General features: G+C 32.5%; 1 protein-coding gene across 1 annotated transcript in view; it reads right to left on the bottom strand.

Moving 5' to 3' along the window:
- LOC134532188 (ATP-binding cassette sub-family C member 4-like) overlaps positions 1–10,865 on the bottom strand; it is a 133,376-nt gene extending 122,511 nt beyond the window's left edge. Inside the window, exons 1-2 of the mRNA XM_063368595.1 lie at positions 10,775–10,865; positions 1,700–1,844 (exon numbers count right to left, since the gene is read on the bottom strand). Coding sequence (XP_063224665.1) covers positions 1,700–1,773 — 74 coding nt within the window. The 5' untranslated portion in view covers positions 1,774–1,844; positions 10,775–10,865. The remainder of the gene's footprint in view (positions 1–1,699; positions 1,845–10,774) is intronic.
- Between the last annotated feature and the right edge of the window lie 7,922 nt (positions 10,866–18,787).

Here is an 18,787-nt window from a genome sequence, read left to right as displayed (position 1 = left end):
CTAGATGGCCAACAAGATGGTGGAGACCACGATTGTCTGGCGATTGACACTCTATCGGGTAAAAATTAAATCAATGTGGTGGTGGCATCCTCTAAAAACTGACATTATGTACTATGCATTATGTGACACTAGCGCTCCTAGTATCAAGTACTGAAAACAAGATGGCGGCAATTCGCACTGGTATATGACGTGTGTACTACCTGAAACTAGTGCTCCTGGTAGCAAGTGGCTGCCTCCAGCAGACGAAAACAAGATGGCTGCTGTGATGCCATAATCCCAGATGGCGGCCTCTTGCATACGAAAACAAGATGGCGGATGTTATGCCATACTAGCCTCCATGATATATACATCGGTATAAGTGGTCAGAGCTAAGTAGTAGTTGGCTTCTGTAGAGGAAGGATCCGTCGCCATTTTTTTAGTCCTCACCGGGTTCGAACCGAGGTATTGCTATGTTATTGACTGAGTAGTATTTTCTTGTAATAATGTTGACGGCCTTTTATAAAGAGGTTTTACAATAAAAAGCATTTTAAAGTCTACGAAGAAGGAATTAATTGTAAAATATTGTTTTTATGTAATTATTATTAATACCACCTGTTATGTTTGCTTTACATAAAGGCCTTCATACCCAACGGAAGAGGAAGATAATTGTTGCAACCTTATATACAAAATGTGTAATTGTAAAGTGTGTAACTGAATAATAATCATAATTGTAGAAAACTAGATTGTCTTGTCGCTGGCTACTATTCCCCTGCAACCCCCAAGTTTTTTTTTTTTTTTTTTTTTTTTATAACCACTTCAGCTCCGTGTTGGATAAATCGACCACTAGTTACCTGTCATTCACACGTGTGCATGTCAAAGCTTGGACAAGAAAATAACACTTGTCGTTCACTCCATCCGATCGGCACTGTGGAAACCACAACATGCTGTGTCTGTCCTCGGTTGGGTTGCTTCGACAGCTGATACTGCATCTATCTGCCCCGGGTGTGTCAAAGCGCACGACACATGAGACTAGCCAGTTCCCAATGCCTCTTCGGCAGCGGAGATACCTGACAGCACGTCTGTGACTGCCATGTAGACTGTCCACACCTGTATCTCCGTAAAGGAACGGGACATGAGTGCTTCGACTGCTACCACCCTATAGACCTCTTGTCCGCTGAGCACTACACTGCAAGCTAGTGTCTTTGTCACTCACTAAAGGTTCTTAGTCTGGATTCCCAAAGCTGGGTAATGATATCACAATGTCTTCTGTAGGCTCATTTTAAATATTTCTTTTGTTAATATTTGAAATTAGTAATATAAAACAATAAATTCAGTATAGCAAGTAAAGCTAAATTAAAGTAATACTTTTATTCGTTATGTAATGATGGTGGGTTTCGATGTACGGAATGCTAATTACATATAGGGAAATTCGGAACTTTTTCTTGTCCGCTTTCTGCGAAAATCCATTTCCGAGATAGCCTCACTTGGAAAAGGTCTGCTAGTCTTCTTCCCGTGGGTTTATCTTGTGAAATTGTAAGTAATATTACTAAGGTCTTTTAATGACTCTTGCATTGCTTAAAACGAAGAATTTTAATGGGCAGTCTGTACATGTATATGCATATATTAATTTGTTCTTGTATTTTACCGTCAATTTGATGGCACCACAGGTGAGCGCAGTTAGAGGCGCTAAGTGCACTCGAGAGAGAAAGTGTGTACTCACCAGAAGAACAACACAGAGAGCAAGTTGGCATCGTCCCTAGGACAGGGCTTGCGCTCCTTGCTGGCTGATTCCATGGAGGAGGGAGTGGCGGCGGAGACGGTCACGTGGCGCCAAGGAGGAAGTACAGCATATGCAATAAGAAAATCTGGAAAAAAAATTACTATATTAATTTTAATGTACTGTAAATAAACGTTTAATTGAGATTAGTCTTTTTTGAGTTCATTCAAATAATACATTGTATGAGCCCCTCACTAAGTGACAGGAATTTTCACCGGAATAATTTTTGTTTAGGTGATGGTGTTTCAGCGTTCTTATGGTATAAGAGCGGGACTAGAGCTTATTGGACGGGGAAGCACATAGTTGAATATTAATAAACAGATTATACAAAAGTGGTATCACCAAATATATAAAACCCAATTTCCTTACATTCTAAATGCTTTGAGAATATCACACTTCATCGACTAGATTATTTTCCTTGGCTCTCGTTGTACTTCACATCGCGCTGTGCTCGCTCCACCCAGATCTCATCATGAAACAGTTTACGGCACACGAGTGATATCTTTTGCAGATACCGGGATAACTGCTGTTTACTTGCCGACTTCTGGGACTGCACTTCACTGATCGAAAAGCCGTAGGGTATAAACTGATCGTGTGGGCGTACAGTCGAACTGTTGAAGATGTTAGGTGATCGTGTTACCCCCCGGTCTGAGCCAGTGCAAGCCGTCGTTCCCCTGGCTGGTCTCGCCGCACACTCGTCCAGTGGACGCACTCGCTCCGTGACTGCTGCCAGCGCCAGAGCGGCGCTTATAGGCACTAGGGTCAGCTACCATCGAGATCACGCAGGCTGCTTACACTAGCCCGCTCAAGGCACGCACGATGCCAACACCCATAAAGTCCAGTTCGGGATTTACTAGGATATAAAATCAGTGAAGCACGGTCATTGACATTAGCTTAGCACGTTATAGATCACCCCACTCTTAGATTGCAGAGCGGGCGTATCTCTAACACACGCCGACTGCCGTTAGCGCTGTCCTTGTCTCTTTGTGCGCTGTTGCCATATATCATACGAATTTAAAATTATATTTTATATACAAAGCATTTTTGCATATTGTGAAGCATCAAAATACGCATCAGGCGATGAATATTTTGCATGCTTGATTGCATTTTAAGGAGCCGAAAAAAATTAAAAGAATTAAATGTCTCTCTGGAAACAGTTTTGAAGTATTCCAAAATGTATCACATCAAAAAATTTAACCAACGGGTGTAGTCATTTCAAATGTTTTTTTTTAGTTTATAACAAAACTGCTCTATTGTCAGTTATATTTTTTTAATCCTATAATGGATTTCTTCAAAAACCTAAAACATCAAAAATTTGATATGCAGCCAAGTTTTATGCTATTAAATATATAGGGGGTTGAAAGCGTGAAAGATGTTTACAATGAATGTAATTTGTTTTTAGAAACAACGCCGTCTCAATTTCTCCTACATTTTTCGTGTCCATAGCTGTGAAGACGTGTCTTGTCAGTGCAAGAGCCCGCTATAGTTGAGGCTCGCTCCAAAACTGCTGCATAAGAGGAACCATGGCCGTGTGTTTGGATCAGTGGGGTTCTGTCCTGCAAACAAGTTCAAATATAAAGGCTTCATTACTTCAGATATTTCCTTCGACACGCATTTCTGGATAGCAGCCTGCCGGTCAGTGCCGTGTCTCGCGACCAAGCGACAAGTTGTGTCCGCTGACTCGTTACAGTTGTACTGTTGACGGGTTGTTTATTCACATACGTGATTTTTTTTTTTGCCTTCATGCGGATTACATAAATGTGAACACCAAAAAGAAACTACATTGGTAGGCTTCGAGTGAGGGAACTCAGGATTGTGTTGAAAGTATTTGAGTATTTTTTAAAAAAAAACATGAGTGTGAACAATGCAATTAGGGAAACTTTGGTAACTTTGGTCAGCGGTAGCGATAGTAATTGAAAGGTATGTGTTATATTAATTTCTTTATTAAGTTCACTTTACAATCATCGTATTAATTCGTACCAATGACTGTGTGTGAATGGTTTCTTGTTGCGAATAGAGTAAAAAAGTGGTGATTTATTACAAATTTATAATCGTCATAGTGTAGAATATTATAAATTACTCTATGAGTTCTTAAAATGCTTCTGGTGCAATCAGATTTCCAAAGAAACACATATCCTGAAATTCGTAATGTGTGAGAGATTTGGCAACAACGCATACCATAATCTGTGTACTGCAATCTAAGAGTGAAACGGTCTATAGCTGTTTCGAAGGTTATTGCCAAAGAATGAAGGCAGTTTGTGGTTGTCGGACGGGCTAATTCCTCGTCACAACTCGTTGCTATTCCTCGCTAGCAAAATGGAAACATCGCGACGTTATCAAAAGCAGCAGTAAACACGTGTTAAATACGATCAAGGGTATATACTTGTACGGCTTGACCTTGAGAAAAGTTCTTATCTTCTCTGGAATAACCAGTTTAGTTGTTTTTTTTTTTGTCATCTTCCGTTTATAATAAACATTAATGGTTTTGCGTGACATAGTTTTCGTTTAGTTCGGAGATAATGTTTGTTTTGTAAAATATAAATGTTTCTCCGGCGTCAGGATCAAGGTTAAATTGCCTGGTGCCGGTCTGATGTATTGGATTGTGTCACGGTGGCTGGAATGGTGTCGAAAATTCGACAAAATTCCTCAAAATTACCAATAATTTCCCTATTGCGAAGGAAAAATTCCCTTTTCAAGGGAAAGGTCCCTATTTAAGTCCCCAAAATTCCTAATGGCTAGAAATGTCTTCAAAATGTCTTAATTCCCCATCTACCAACCACCAGTAAGCTGCTGAGGACCTTTGACTTTGACCTTGACCTCGGCTACCATTTTAGTTGATCTTGACTATGGCCGCCACCATCTTGGATTCCACCATTTTGAATTCCGTCAATCTGTTTTCTACAACTTTCCAGCATTTGATTTTCTAGAACTTTCCATCATCTTGGATTCTGCCATTTTGAATTATGATGTAATGTCCCCCATAAAGAATATGTTTCTTAATTATTATCCCAAATATCGGAAAATTTAAAAAAAGTTAAAAAAATTATATTTAATGAAATTTTGATTAAAATGCAATTATGTAATAAAGTTAGGGGACCTGGGTTCAAACCGACTAGATCATTCGATTAAAAATGGCAACTCGATCCTCCTCATTGATATCCTCAATCAGACCGATCCCCACCACTTTCATCAAGGAGATATTACGCCAATCATAATGGCGTCATGGTGGCCATATTGGACCCGCCATTTAATTTTCGCCTACTAGAGTTCGCTGCTACCATATATATATATATATATATATATATATATATATATATATATATATATATCCTGCTAGATTGCAGTAGTGCCAATCACAAGACAGTCAAATATTGTTGCTTCCGCCATCTTGTCTGCCATCATGTCAACCATCTTGGCCTTGCATCTTGAAAGTATGTAATTATTAACCTATAAAATTGGGAATAATTCCAAAAAATAATATTAAAAATTTTACTTTTGAAAATATTTAATCGCAAGATCGATTTTAGTCCTTGGTTCAATCCTTGGTTCATACAAATGGTAATTTTGTTTTAAAAATTACTTATTTCATAAAATATTGTGAAAAGTCACCAAAAGGTTTAAATTCCCCTTCCAGGCTCCATTAAGCCACAGCAGTCAATTTGTCCGCCATATTTAAAATTTATAATTACTAACTTAAAAATCCGAAAAATAATCCCAAAATCATCAAAAATATATTGAATGATTTGACCTATTTCAGTCTTTAGTTCGATCCTCGGTCACTGCAAAAAATTTAATTTTGACTCAAAACTGTTTATTTGATTTAATTAAACCTAAATTAAACATTTTACTGTTTACGAATTTATTTTTAAAATACAGAAGTCACAATACCTATTAGGTTAAGGCATTAAGTATTTTGGTATGCTGCACGTCTGCCTCGTCGACTCCAGTTCCAGCTGGTTCGCTGGTCTCGCGCGCAGGAACACGGGTCTCAGACTGGTGTTCTTCGGCAATTCTCGGCGAGGCATGGACGACTGTGCGTGTCCTCTGTGCAGATACGTCGCACTCGCTGCAGGTTGCAACAGGTCCGGGCCTGCTCAGTTGGGTTGCACGTGCAGACGAAGCGACTACTTCGATGCTGGCTGGAAGGATCGTGTGTGGCCTTATGTGTTTCCAGGTTCGCAGCAATCTAGCAGCTACTGGGTCAGTTCGAAGGACAGTGGGAAGTGCGGGAACTGCCGGTTCTGAGCGCCCCCCAGTGGCCGTACTCGACACTGCTGATGCTAGGTTTTACACTCTCGCACATGTTGGCAGATGGAACGGAAACATCTTCTCGTAGGTCGGGTGGCAATTGAAGTTACAAACTGTTCAGACGCCCTATATCTCAAGTATATAATTGCAAGTATATACTGTTGCACACATTTATATTTATTCGATCGGGTTCGTAAAGGATAGCCCAATTAAAGATTTTACTACCACACAGCTTTATTTATCGCCACTATTTACTTCACTAACGAATAATCTTCTAAAATTGCCTAATAATCAATTACACTTAAAAATGTTGCTTCCTCATTCACTCGGTTCTTCCACACCACTCACCTCGCTGAGCCGCACCTCCGGCGCAACTCTCGCCGCAGTACCCCTCGTGGACCTCCGTCGCAGGACTCCGTCGCCGCCGACGCACTTGCCTTCGCCGAGGATCCACTCGGCACCTCGCTCGGAACTTCGCTCGGGACTCCGCCGCGCCCGCGGCACTATCGCCCCGGAAACTCCGCCGCGGGAGAACTCCCGAATGAACTCCACTCGGAGTTGTGCCAGGCACATGACAATTCGCGCTCGATCTTGCCACAAACCTCAGCCTGCCCGCCATACATTGCACTAATGTAAGCTTGCACAGGGAAGGGCAGCCAGATCTACAATTTGAGCATCTTCATCATAAAACTTGCTCAGCCATTTCTTCTGCTCGGGTCCGACGACATAAATGATGCCACCCGGATTCGCAAGTGTAAAATCGTCAAAAATTTTTTTACGTGGTGGTAAGGAATTTTAACTTCGTCCCACTCCAGGTCATGGTTATATTTGCAAAGCCATTCATAGGACCGTTAACGTATTTCGTCCAGAAGCTTCCAAGGATATGGAGGTCGGAGGTGCGGTCGTCCTGCCGTCGTCTTCGTAGGTAACGGCCATCTCCTTGAGTGCAAATACATTTTGCTCTGGAAACTGCAGGTTGCAGTGCAACTTGACGCTAGCAATGTTCGGTCGTAACTAAATTAGTCTCGCAAACGCACCAGTTTTAATAAGAGAATTTTAACAAGCGTGTCTCGACAAATTTACGATGCAAGTATTATACAGAAAGCATAAGTGTTTGGTGGAATATTTCCGCTTGTCGATATCTCGATCCTACAGTCGATGATGTTTGAATTTATTCGATCGTCCTGTTTGTAAACGTCAAGCGAAGCCTTGTTCTTGAAACTGTCGGGACTCAGTATCGGCAACTGTCCGCGACCATTGTATGCTTGCTGAAACTTGATACATTTGACATATGGGAGAATAAATCTTCCGTTTTCAAAGTCCATGTTCATGTCGGATACGGGTAGCTTTCGCTGTTTAAAAGTAATTTTAAATTACGTATTTAACAGTTATCGAACATGGAGAGGCTCACTCCTGCATTGAGCTGTCTTCCAGTCTGAAGCCCGACAATGATTTATCTTGTTTTATTTTTTTCCCATAGCGAAGCTGGACTTTACTACCCAGTTGATACCCTGACTTTGAAAGAAGCTAAGAAGGCTCCATGATCGGAATGGTATGTCAATGTTCTTGTCATTTTCTACGTTCTTCAGCCTCTTGATACGATTGACCGTGCTCACTTGGATGTAAGGCAACATCCACTCGATAGACTGCAGTTGGCTCCATTCGTCAGCGAGAGTTAATATATCTCGTGCAAGAAACTTGTTGCAAGTAACTCCGATTTTTGCCAACAAATGTCACCACATGTTGTGCTGAAGTAAATAATTTCTTATTTTTATGTGGTATGCGCGATGATCTCTCACGGTCGCAAGAGAAGACATTCGCTAGACCTCATGGGGAAGGATAATGTCTTACATGTTACTGTTTCTCAGCTGTTTTAAGGCATAGCAAGTTACTGACTAATTGATAGTTTTGTTTTGTATTCCACATGATGTAACTATTGTAATTGCTAGTTTGGTAAGAGTAACTCACAAACCAAAAGACTAATTCTCAATGCATTAATAAATTTACTAATAAATAACTCCCTTAGTAAGTTCAGAATTAAATCCGTTCAAATTGTTCGTAGACCTTTAAAATACTATGTAAAACTTTTGTTGGAAACAATTTTCGATATAGCCTACCTTTACTGTTAAGGGTGAAATAACCAGGGGTTTAAGAACAAAAAAAAATTACAACTCTCTTATTAAGTAAACCATAAAATCTATAACACTTGATTGTAATTATTCTAAAAATTATTAAAAACTTTGATTTGGAACAATTTTTGATAGACAAACCATTACTGCAAGGGGTTGAAATAACCAGGGGTTAAACAAATAATAATACAACTTATGTGCCATATATCTGGTTTTTTTTAGCATGTTAATTATTGTCTAAAATTTTTATCTAAAATAATTTTTATGTAAAAAAAACAGTGTTGCAAGGGGTTGAAATAACAAGCGTTCAAAGAAAAAATAAATTAAAACGTACTTATTAAGTTTAATATGTAATTCGTTGTCAGTTACTTCTAAATCCTAAACATTATCTAAAGCTTTGGCTGAAACAATTTTTGATGAGACATTCTAGGGATTGAAATAAAATAAAATTCAGAACTTCCTTGCTATCAAATTCTTTGATAGATCGCGATTCCGGAGATCTCCGGAGTGCTATAGGAGTGAAGAGGGGAAGTCACCTCTTGGCGAGCGATAGCGGGCGACGAGAAAGCAACGGGCTCCGTGTGCGGAGATCGGAGCAGCAGGACGTGTGTAGAGATGTTTGATGACCAGGTCGTGAAATAACAATTTAGGGTGCTTTCATGACTTATGCTGACTTATGCATTACTGATTCATCAGTTTAATTCACTACAGAATTGTAGGTCTTAAAAATACCTGCAGAAAACTACACGATAGCATATGTATATTTTCTTAGTATGACCTACAATAACATTTTTTATCATACAAAATTGTTTAAAAAGTAATGAGTTTTTTTATGAAACCTATTTTCACCGACATAGTCTTAGTACTTATGAGAATATATATATATATATATATTTTTTTACTTTATACATTTAATTGGTGTCAAAATTGACCTTTACACCATATTAATGCGATCCATCAAACAACGTTTTTTTAGCACTTATTTAATAGTTACTTTATTATATTTGTCGTTTTATTTGTAGCGTCCGGATTGATATTTCTCAACTTCGTCGCGTGTGACTTCTAAACAAAATCTGCTTGTGTTGTGTAATGATAATTAGCTGTCAACATAGCTTACAAAGAAATTCTTTAGTTATGGACAGTACGTGTTTATATGTATATAATTTTTAGAAGCACCGACGAGAACTTGATACTCATAAGTACTTATTAACTCTAAATGATGCCACAGTTGGACGCGTCCGTGCAAAGCCGGGATGGGTCCATAGTTAACCAATCAATGAACTCTAATAAACAATTTGAACTATCCTTTACGGACCTGTTTTTCCACACACTTAATAGAATATTGTAAATATGTGTTGACTAAATATGCAAGAAAGCTATCGTAATCCATTTACAGGATATCGTTCAAATATATGTAATGATAAGACATGTAACAACTACAAGACAGCTAATACGAGCCACGGCACGAGCAAACCCTTATCCATCGCCCGTTACGACCGAGTGTCGCGACTGTACCATGTAGAGAATCAATCTACACTGGCTGGAATAATGTTTTGTTGATATCAAATGTACCTCATACGTTTCAAACTGCTGAACAAATCTGACACGCAAACTACGCGATCAAATGGTTTCTTTGATATGCATTATTGTAGGCTAGATGACACTCAATATTATTTTGTTCATAGAGCATCATCAAGCTTGCATAATGTCTGAACATTTTAAATATTTCCTTGGAACTCATTTGTAAGTTAGTTAAAAAAAAAAGCTGCTATTAGCTTGTCATTTTACCTTGTAAACGATTTTTAAAGAATGAGATATCTTTAGATCTTTTAAAAAATTTTATATTATACGGGTTTGTTACAAAAAATCAACGCAAATACATATTATTTGGCGGATAGAGATAATTTTGAGCGGTTTTATTTTAATCCCGAAATAGTTTGTAAGGCAAGGTAACTTCTTCACGCTTAGTCTGTGTGGAAACATTTACTCCAATATATAAATTTTGCGGTTAGCTTTGAAATAACTATATAATGTAGAAAACTCTTTTCTAAACCCTAATAAATGCAGACTATTCTGGCGATGATTTTCCATGTCTAGTAATGCCGCAGATTCGATCTCGTTGTCACCGCGAGTCTACCGGGGCCTGTCGGCGGAAGAGAGAATACATTCCGCGATACATCACCATTCCTACACCTGGCTGTTTCAGCGCCAGCCCTCACATTAGAGGAGAACTGCGCACTGGCTGCCGTTTGTGTGGGACGCCTCCCCTCTTCGACAGAGCGTGGTTGACCACTGCGACCCTGGACGAGGTAATACGCGTTCAGAGTCAAATAAAATATGTGTTACTTATTAGATATGGAAAACTTGTGATAACTAATATACGTTTTGAGTGAAATAAATTTTGTCGGCATACCGATTAGAGCCATATTAGAGCAGTGCAATTTTCGCAAACAAATAATTTCTAGTTCAGCTGTGAGTTAGAACACTATAGCAATCTGCTTATCATGATTGGCTGATATTGTTTCAAGAACATGTCTACCGTCGGCACTCCAATCACAACCATCAAGTACAGAAGCAAACGTGTTCGAAATAGCCCGGCCAAACAGGACAAGGGCTTCCCTTGCAGACGGCGCGGGCATACCTTATTGCAGTCTAACGGTCGGTAAACCAGCTAGGAGGTGAGCGCCGAGTGTCGCTCGGCCAGTAGCAAGTGTCACGCCACAAGCAGCACTCGCCGCAGCTGGTCGCCTCGCTCAGCAGACTGTGCTGGCCTGTCGCTGAGACGGACTAGCCTGTCGCGGCTATCGCGAGGCGACGACGCGCCTCCAGAGATACGCCCCCGAGGTCGCAGCCCAGGGTGAGCGAGTGCCCTCCTCCGACTGCCGTCATCACCGCCGCCATATTGTCGTCCCAGGGGGGCGGCTTCCCTTTCATATTCATATGGTCATTACATCTTTGCATAAATAAATTATCGAAAATTAGGTTGTATAAGAAATCTAGCATGTGTAACCGAGCTGCTGAAACCCTGAAAAGAAACTTCTCACGAATCTATTGACACAATTAGCTTATATATATATATATATATATATATATATATATATATATATATAATCATAAATATTTGCCTGGCTTGTTACAGATGGCTGTCAACAACGACGTGTATCTGGCGATAACATTAGACACAACAAATAAAGACAAAGTCCATACAAAATAACATCTGATAGCTTGAAAATGAGGTACCACGTGGTGGGGTGAAACCGAGCTTAGTTGGAGTCATCTGCTCGGTTGGTGACTGAACAAATAGTGCAGTACGGAGGCTGGTGGTAGAAGTGGCTTGATAGGTTGTAGGAACTAGCTGAGTAGTGAATATTGTTAAACAAATATTTTAAACATTTCAGCAAGGAATTGGCGCTAAACTTCATTAAAGATACGTTATTTGAATGGATTGCATTGTCCTCCCCACACGCCACTCCGACTCATTCAAATATCTCGCTTTGGACATGTTCTTAAGTTTCGTAAATGCGATTTTTCAGAATTCGTTTTAATGACTTTAGTGCTTTCACGGAATTAGTATGCGTCTCAAAAGCTATCTTATCATTTTGAAGAAACCACTATATGTCAATCTTGGGAAATAAAAGGAACTTGTATTATAATAGTTTTATTATAATAGTAGTAATGCGTATTTATGGTCAAAAATGTTTAATTTGGTTTCATCTTCAAAAAATAAAAATAATTAAGAACTTGACATCAACTTGAATCAAAAATGTGTACATTTAGTTAAAAATATTAATTGAAACGAGAGAGTGAAGAGCGTGTGAATATTTTCGATTTTAATTTTAAATGATTTTAAGATCATTAAATTAAAGCTTTTCACTAAATGGCACAAGAGCTAAAAAAAATATCATTTAAGGATTTTTAATTTACCTATGAAAACAAGATATCTGTTTCATTAAATTAAAACTATTCAAAAAATGGTACAAGGGCTAGAATTATTATTTCAACATTTAAAATTTACCTATGAAAATAATATATCTGATTCATTAAAATAAAGCTTTTTCATAAATGGTACAAGGGCTAGAAAATATAATTTCAGGAATTTAATTTACTTATGATAATAACATATCTGTTTAATTAAAAAAAAGCTTTTCAATAAATGGTACATGGGCTAGAAAAAAAACATTTTATTATTTTTAATTTACCTATTAAAATAAGATATCCGTTTCATTACAATAAAGCTTTTCAATAAATGGTACTAGGGCTAGAAAATATTATTTTAAGAATTGTTAACTTACCTAGGAGAATAAGATATCTGTTTCTTTTAAATAATGCTTTTCAAAAAAACGTACAAGGGATAAAATTAAATACCATTTAAGGATTTTTATTTGCCTATGAAAATAAGATATCTGTTTCATTAAAATAAAGCTTTTCAATAAATGGAACAAGGACTAGAAAATATCACTTAAGGATTATTAACTAACATATGAAAAAAAGATCTGTTTCATAAAAGAAAGCTTTTTCATAAATTATCCAAGGGCTAGAAAAAATCATGTAAGGATTTTTAAATTACCTATGATAATAAGATATCTGTTTCATTAAAATAAAGCTTTTCAAAAAATGGTACAAGGAATAGAAAATATCATTTAAGGATTATTATTTTTCCTAAGAAAAAAATATAGGTATGTTTCATTAAAATAAAGCTTTACAATAAATGGTACAAGGGCTAGAAAATATCATTTAATAATTTTAATTTACCTATGAAAATAAGCATTAAAATAAAGCTTTCTAATAACAGGTATAAGTGCAAGAAAAAATTATTTAATGAATTAAATTTACCTATGAAAATAAGATAACTGTATCATTAAAATAAAGCCGTTTCATAAATGTTACAAGAGGCTAGAATATATTATTTAAGGATTTTCTATTTATCTATGAAAATAAGATATTTGTTTCATTAACATAAAGCTTTTCAATATATGGTACAAGGGCAAGAAAATATAATTAAATGAATTTTTATTTACATATGAAAATAAAATATCTGTTTCATTAAAATAAAGCTTTTTCATAAATGGTACAAGAGCTAGAAAAGATCATTTAAGGAATTCAATTTACTTTTGATAATAAGATATCTGTTTCATTAAAATAAAACTTTCAATAAATGGTAAAAATGCTAGAAAATATCATTTAAGGATTTTTAATTTAAATATGAAAATAAGATATCAGTTTCATTAAATTAAAGCTTTTCAATAAATGGTACAAGGGATAGAATATATTATTTAAGGTTTTTCATTTTACCTAGGATAATAAGATGTCTGTTTCATTAAATTAAAGCTTTTCAAAAAATGGTACAAGGTCTAGAAAATATCATTAATATATTTTTTTACCTATGAAAATAAGATATTTTATTAATAATATAAAGCTTTTCAATTAATGGTACAAAGATTAGAAAATATCATTTAAGGATTTTAAATATACCTATGAAAATAAGATAACTGTTTCATTAAATCAAAGCTTTACAATATATGGTACAAGGGCTAGAAAATATAATTTAAGATTATTTAATTTACCTATAAAAATAAAATATCTGATTCATTAAAATAAGCTTTTTCATATATGGTACAAGGGCTAGAAAATATCATTTAAAGAATTTACTATACCTATTATATTAGATATCAATTTAATTAAAATAAAGCTTTAAAATAAATGGTACAAGGGCTATAAAACTTCATTAAGGATTTTTAATTTACCTATGAAAATAAGATATCTGTCTAATTAAAATAAAGATTTTCAATAAATGGTACAAGGGCTAGAAAATATCATTTAAGGATTTTTAATTTTACCTTTTAAAATAAAATATCTGTTTCATTATAATAAAGCTTTTAAATAAATGGTGTAAGTGCTAAAAATTATTATTTAGCGGTTTTTAATTTACTTATGAAAAAGATATCTGTTTCATTAAAATAAAGCTTTAAATAAATGGTATAAGGGCAAAAAAATTGTATTTAAGGATTTTTTATTTACTTATGAAAATAAAATATATTTTTTATTAAAATAAAGCTTTTCAATGAATGCACAAATGCTAGAAAATATCATTTAGGTTTTTTAATATACCTATGAAAATAAGATATCTGTTTCATAAAAATAAAGCTTTTCAATATATGGTACAAGGGCTAGAAAATATCATTTAAGAAATTTTTATTTACATATAAAAATGAAATACCTATTTCATTAAAATAAAGGTTTTTCAAAAATGGTACAAGGGCTAGAAAATATCATTTAAGGAATAAAATTTACCTACGATATTAAGATAACTGTTTTATTAAAATAAAGCTTTTCTATAAATGGTACAAGGACTAGAAAATATCATTAAGAATTTTTAATTTACCTATGTAAATAAGTTATCTGTTTCATTGAAATAAAACTTTCAATAAATGGTAAAAATGCTAGAAAATATCATTTAAGGATTTATAATTTAAATATGAAAATAAGATATCAGTTTCATTAAATTAAAGCTTTTCAAAAAATGGTACAAGAACTAGAATATATTATTTAAGGTTTTTCAATTTACCTAGGAAAATAAGATACCTGTTTCATTAAATTAAAGCTTTTCAAAAAATGGTAGAAGGGCTAGAATATATTATTTAAGGATTTTTAATTTACCTATGAAATTAAGATATATGATTCATTAAAATAAAGCTTCTTCATAAATGGTACAAGGCTATAAAATATCATTTTAGGATTTTTAATATACCTATGAAAATAATATTTATGTATCATTAAAATAAAGATTTTCAATAAATAATACTAGGCCTAGAAAATAACATTTATAGAATATTTTTTACCTATGAAAATAAGATATTTTATTAATAATATAATGCTTTTCATTAAATGGTACAAGGACTACAAAATCTCATTTAAGGATATTTAATTTACCTATAAAAATAAAACATGTGATTCATTAAAAAAAGCTTTTTCATATATGGTACAAGGGCTAAAAAATTGTATTTAAGGAATTTCAATATACCTATGAAAATAAGATATATGTTTCATTAAAATAATGCTTTTCAATTAATGGTACAAAGGATAGAAATTATTATTTTATAAAAATTTATTTATCTATGGAAAAAAATAACTGTGTCATTAAAATAAAACTTTTCAATAAAAAGTTAAAGTGCTAGAAAATATAATTTTAGGATTTTTAATTAACCTATGAAAATAAGATTTTGTTTCATTAAAATAAAGCTTTTCAATAAATGGTACAAGGCTAGAATATATTATTTCAAGTATTTTAATTTACCTATGAAAATAAGATATCTGTTATATTTTAATAAAGCTTTTCAATAAATAGCACAAGGGCTGGAAAATATAATTTAAGGATATTTAATTTACCTATAAAAATAAAATATCTGATTTATTAAAATAAACATTTCATATATGGTACAAGGGCTAGAAATAATAATTTAAGGAATTTATTTTAACCTATTATAATAAGTTATCAGTTAATTAAAATAAAGCTTTAAAATAAATGGTACACGGGGAAGAAAATACCATTAAGCATTTTTAATTTAACTATGAAAATAAAATTTCTGTTTCATTAAAATAAAACTTTTCAATAAATGGTACAAGGGCTAGAAAATATCATTTAAGGATTTTTATTTTACCTATTAAAATAAAATATCTGTTCATTATAATAAAGCTTTTAAATAAATATTATAAGTGCAAAAAATTATTATTTAGCGATTTTCAATTTACTTATGAAAAAGATATCTGTTTCATTAAAATACAGCTTTAAATAAATGGTACAAGGGCTAAAAAATTGTATTTAAGGAATTGGAATTTACCTATGAAAATAAGATATGTGTTCCTTTTAAATAATGCTTTTCAATTAATGGTACAAGGGAAAGAAAATATTATTTTATGATAATTTATTTGATTATGAAAATAAGATAACTGTGTCATTAATATAAAACTTTTCATTAAAAAGTTAAAGTGCTAGAAAATATAATTTAAGGATTTTAAATTTACATATAAAAATAATATATCTGTTTAATTAAATTAAAGCTTTTCAATAAATAGTACAAGGGCTAGAAAATTTTATTTAAGAATTTTCAATTTACCTATAAAACTAAGATATCTGTTTGATTAAAATAAAGATTATCAATCAATGGTACAAGGGCTAGAAAACATTATTTAAGTATTTCTAATTTACCTATTAAATTAAGATATCCGTAAAATTACAATGAAGCTTATCAATAAATGCTACAAGGGCTAGAAAATATCATTTAAGGATTTTAAATTACCTATGAAAATAAGATATATTTTCATTAAAATAAAGCTTTAAAATAAATGGTAAAAGGGCTAGAAAATATCATTTAAGGAATTTTATTTTAACTTTGAAAATAAGATATCCGTTTGATTAAAATAAAGATTTCAATAAATGGTACAAAGGCTAGAAAATATTATTTAAGGATTTTCAATTTACCTATGAAAATAAGATATCTGATTCATTAAAATAAAGCTTTTTATAAATGGTACAAGGGCTAGAAAATATTATTTAAGGAATTTAATATACCTATGATAATAAGATATCTGATTAGTAGGAAAAAATAGCTTTTCAATAAATGGTACAAGGGCTAGAAAATATTATATAGGATTTTTAATTTACCTATGAAAATAAGATATATGTTTCATTAAAATAAAGCTATTTAATTAATTAAACAAGGACTAGAAAATGTCATTTAAGGATTTTTATTTGCCTAAAAAGTTAATATATCTGTTTCATTAAATTAAAGCTATTCAATAAATGGTACATGGATAGAATATATCATTTAAGAATTTTTAATTTCTCTATGAAAATAAGATATCTGTTTCATTAAAATAAAGCTTTATCATAATTGGTACAAAGGCTTTAAAATATCATTTAAGGATTTTTAATTTACCTTTGATAATAATAATATGTTTAATTATAATAAATCTTTTCAATAAATGGTACAAAATATAGATAATAACATTTAGGGATTTTTATTTTACCTATGTAAATAAGATATCAGTTTCATTAAAATAAAACTTTTCAATAAAAGATACTAGGGCTAGAAAATATTTTAAGAATTGAAATTTACTTTTTTTTTTAAGATGTCTGGTTCATTAAAATAAAGCTTATCAATAAATGGACCAAGGACTAGAAAATATCATTTAAGATTTTTTAATTTACCTATGAATATGAGATATCTTTTTTATTAAAATACAGGTTTTCAATAAATTGTACAAGGACTGGAAAAATTTTTTTAAGGATTTTAAATTTACCTATAAAAATAAGACATCTGTTTCATTAAAATAAAGCATTTCAATAAAAGATACCAATGCTAGAAAATATCATTTTAGGATTTTTAATTTACATATAAAATAAGATATATGTTTCATTAAAATAAAGTTATCAATAAAAAGTATGAGGGATAGAAAATATAATTAAAGGATTTTTAATTAACCTATGAAAATAAGATATCTAATTCACAAAAATAAAGCTTTTAAATAAATGGTACAAGGACTAAAAATAATCATTTAAGGACCTTTAATTTACCAAAGAAAATAAGATATCTGTTTAATTTAAAAAAAAAAGCTTCTTTATAAATGGTACAAGGGCGAGGAAATATCATTTAAGATTTTTAATTTACTTATGATAATAAGATTTCTGATTCATTAAATTGTATCTTTTCAATAAATGGAACAAGGACTAGAAAATATAATTAAAGGATTTTTGATTTAACTATGAAAATGAGATATCTGATGCATTAAAATAAAGCTTTTCAAATAAAGGTATAAGGGCTTGAAAATATCATTTAAGGACCTTTAATTTAATTATGAAAATAAGATATCTGTTTCATTAAAATAAATCTTTTTAATTAATGGTAAAGGGCTAAAAAATATCATTTCAGGATATTTAATTTACCTATGCAAATGACATATCTTTTTCATTTAATTAATGGTTTTTTAAGAAATGGTAAAAGTGCTAGAAAATATCATTTAAGGATTTTTAATTTTCTTATGAAAATAAGATATCTGTTGCATTAAAATTAACATTTTCAATATAAGGTACAAGGGCCTGAAAATATCATTTAAATTTTTTTTATTTACCTATGAAAATAATATAACTGTTTAATTAAAATGAAGCTTTTCAATAAATGGACCAATGACAAGAAAATATCATTTTAGGATTTTTTATTTACCTATGAATATAATATATCTGTTTCATTACAATACAGCTTTTCAATAAATAGCACAAGGGCTACAAAATATTATTTAAGGATTTTTAATTTACCTATGAAAATAAGACATTTGTTTCATTAAAATAAAATTTCAATAAAAGATACAAGGGCTAGGAAATATTATTTTTAGATTTTTAATTTAAATTTAAAATAAGTTACCTGTTTATTAAAATAAATCTTTCAACAAAAAGAACGAGAGCTAGAAAATATCATTTAAGGAATTTTAATTTACCTATGAAAATAAGATATCTGTTTCATTAAAATACACCTTTTCAATAAATGGTACAATGGTTGGAAAAATTTATTTAAGGATTTTTAATTTACCTATGTAAATAAGATAACTGTTTCATTAAAATACACCTTTTCAATAAATGGTACAAGGGCTATAGAATATC

This window comes from Bacillus rossius, chromosome 5 (assembly GCF_032445375.1).
Source record: "Bacillus rossius redtenbacheri isolate Brsri chromosome 5, Brsri_v3, whole genome shotgun sequence".
Lineage (NCBI taxonomy): Eukaryota > Metazoa > Arthropoda > Insecta > Phasmatodea > Bacillidae > Bacillus > Bacillus rossius.
This window is presented reverse-complemented; position numbering and strand designations above follow the sequence as displayed.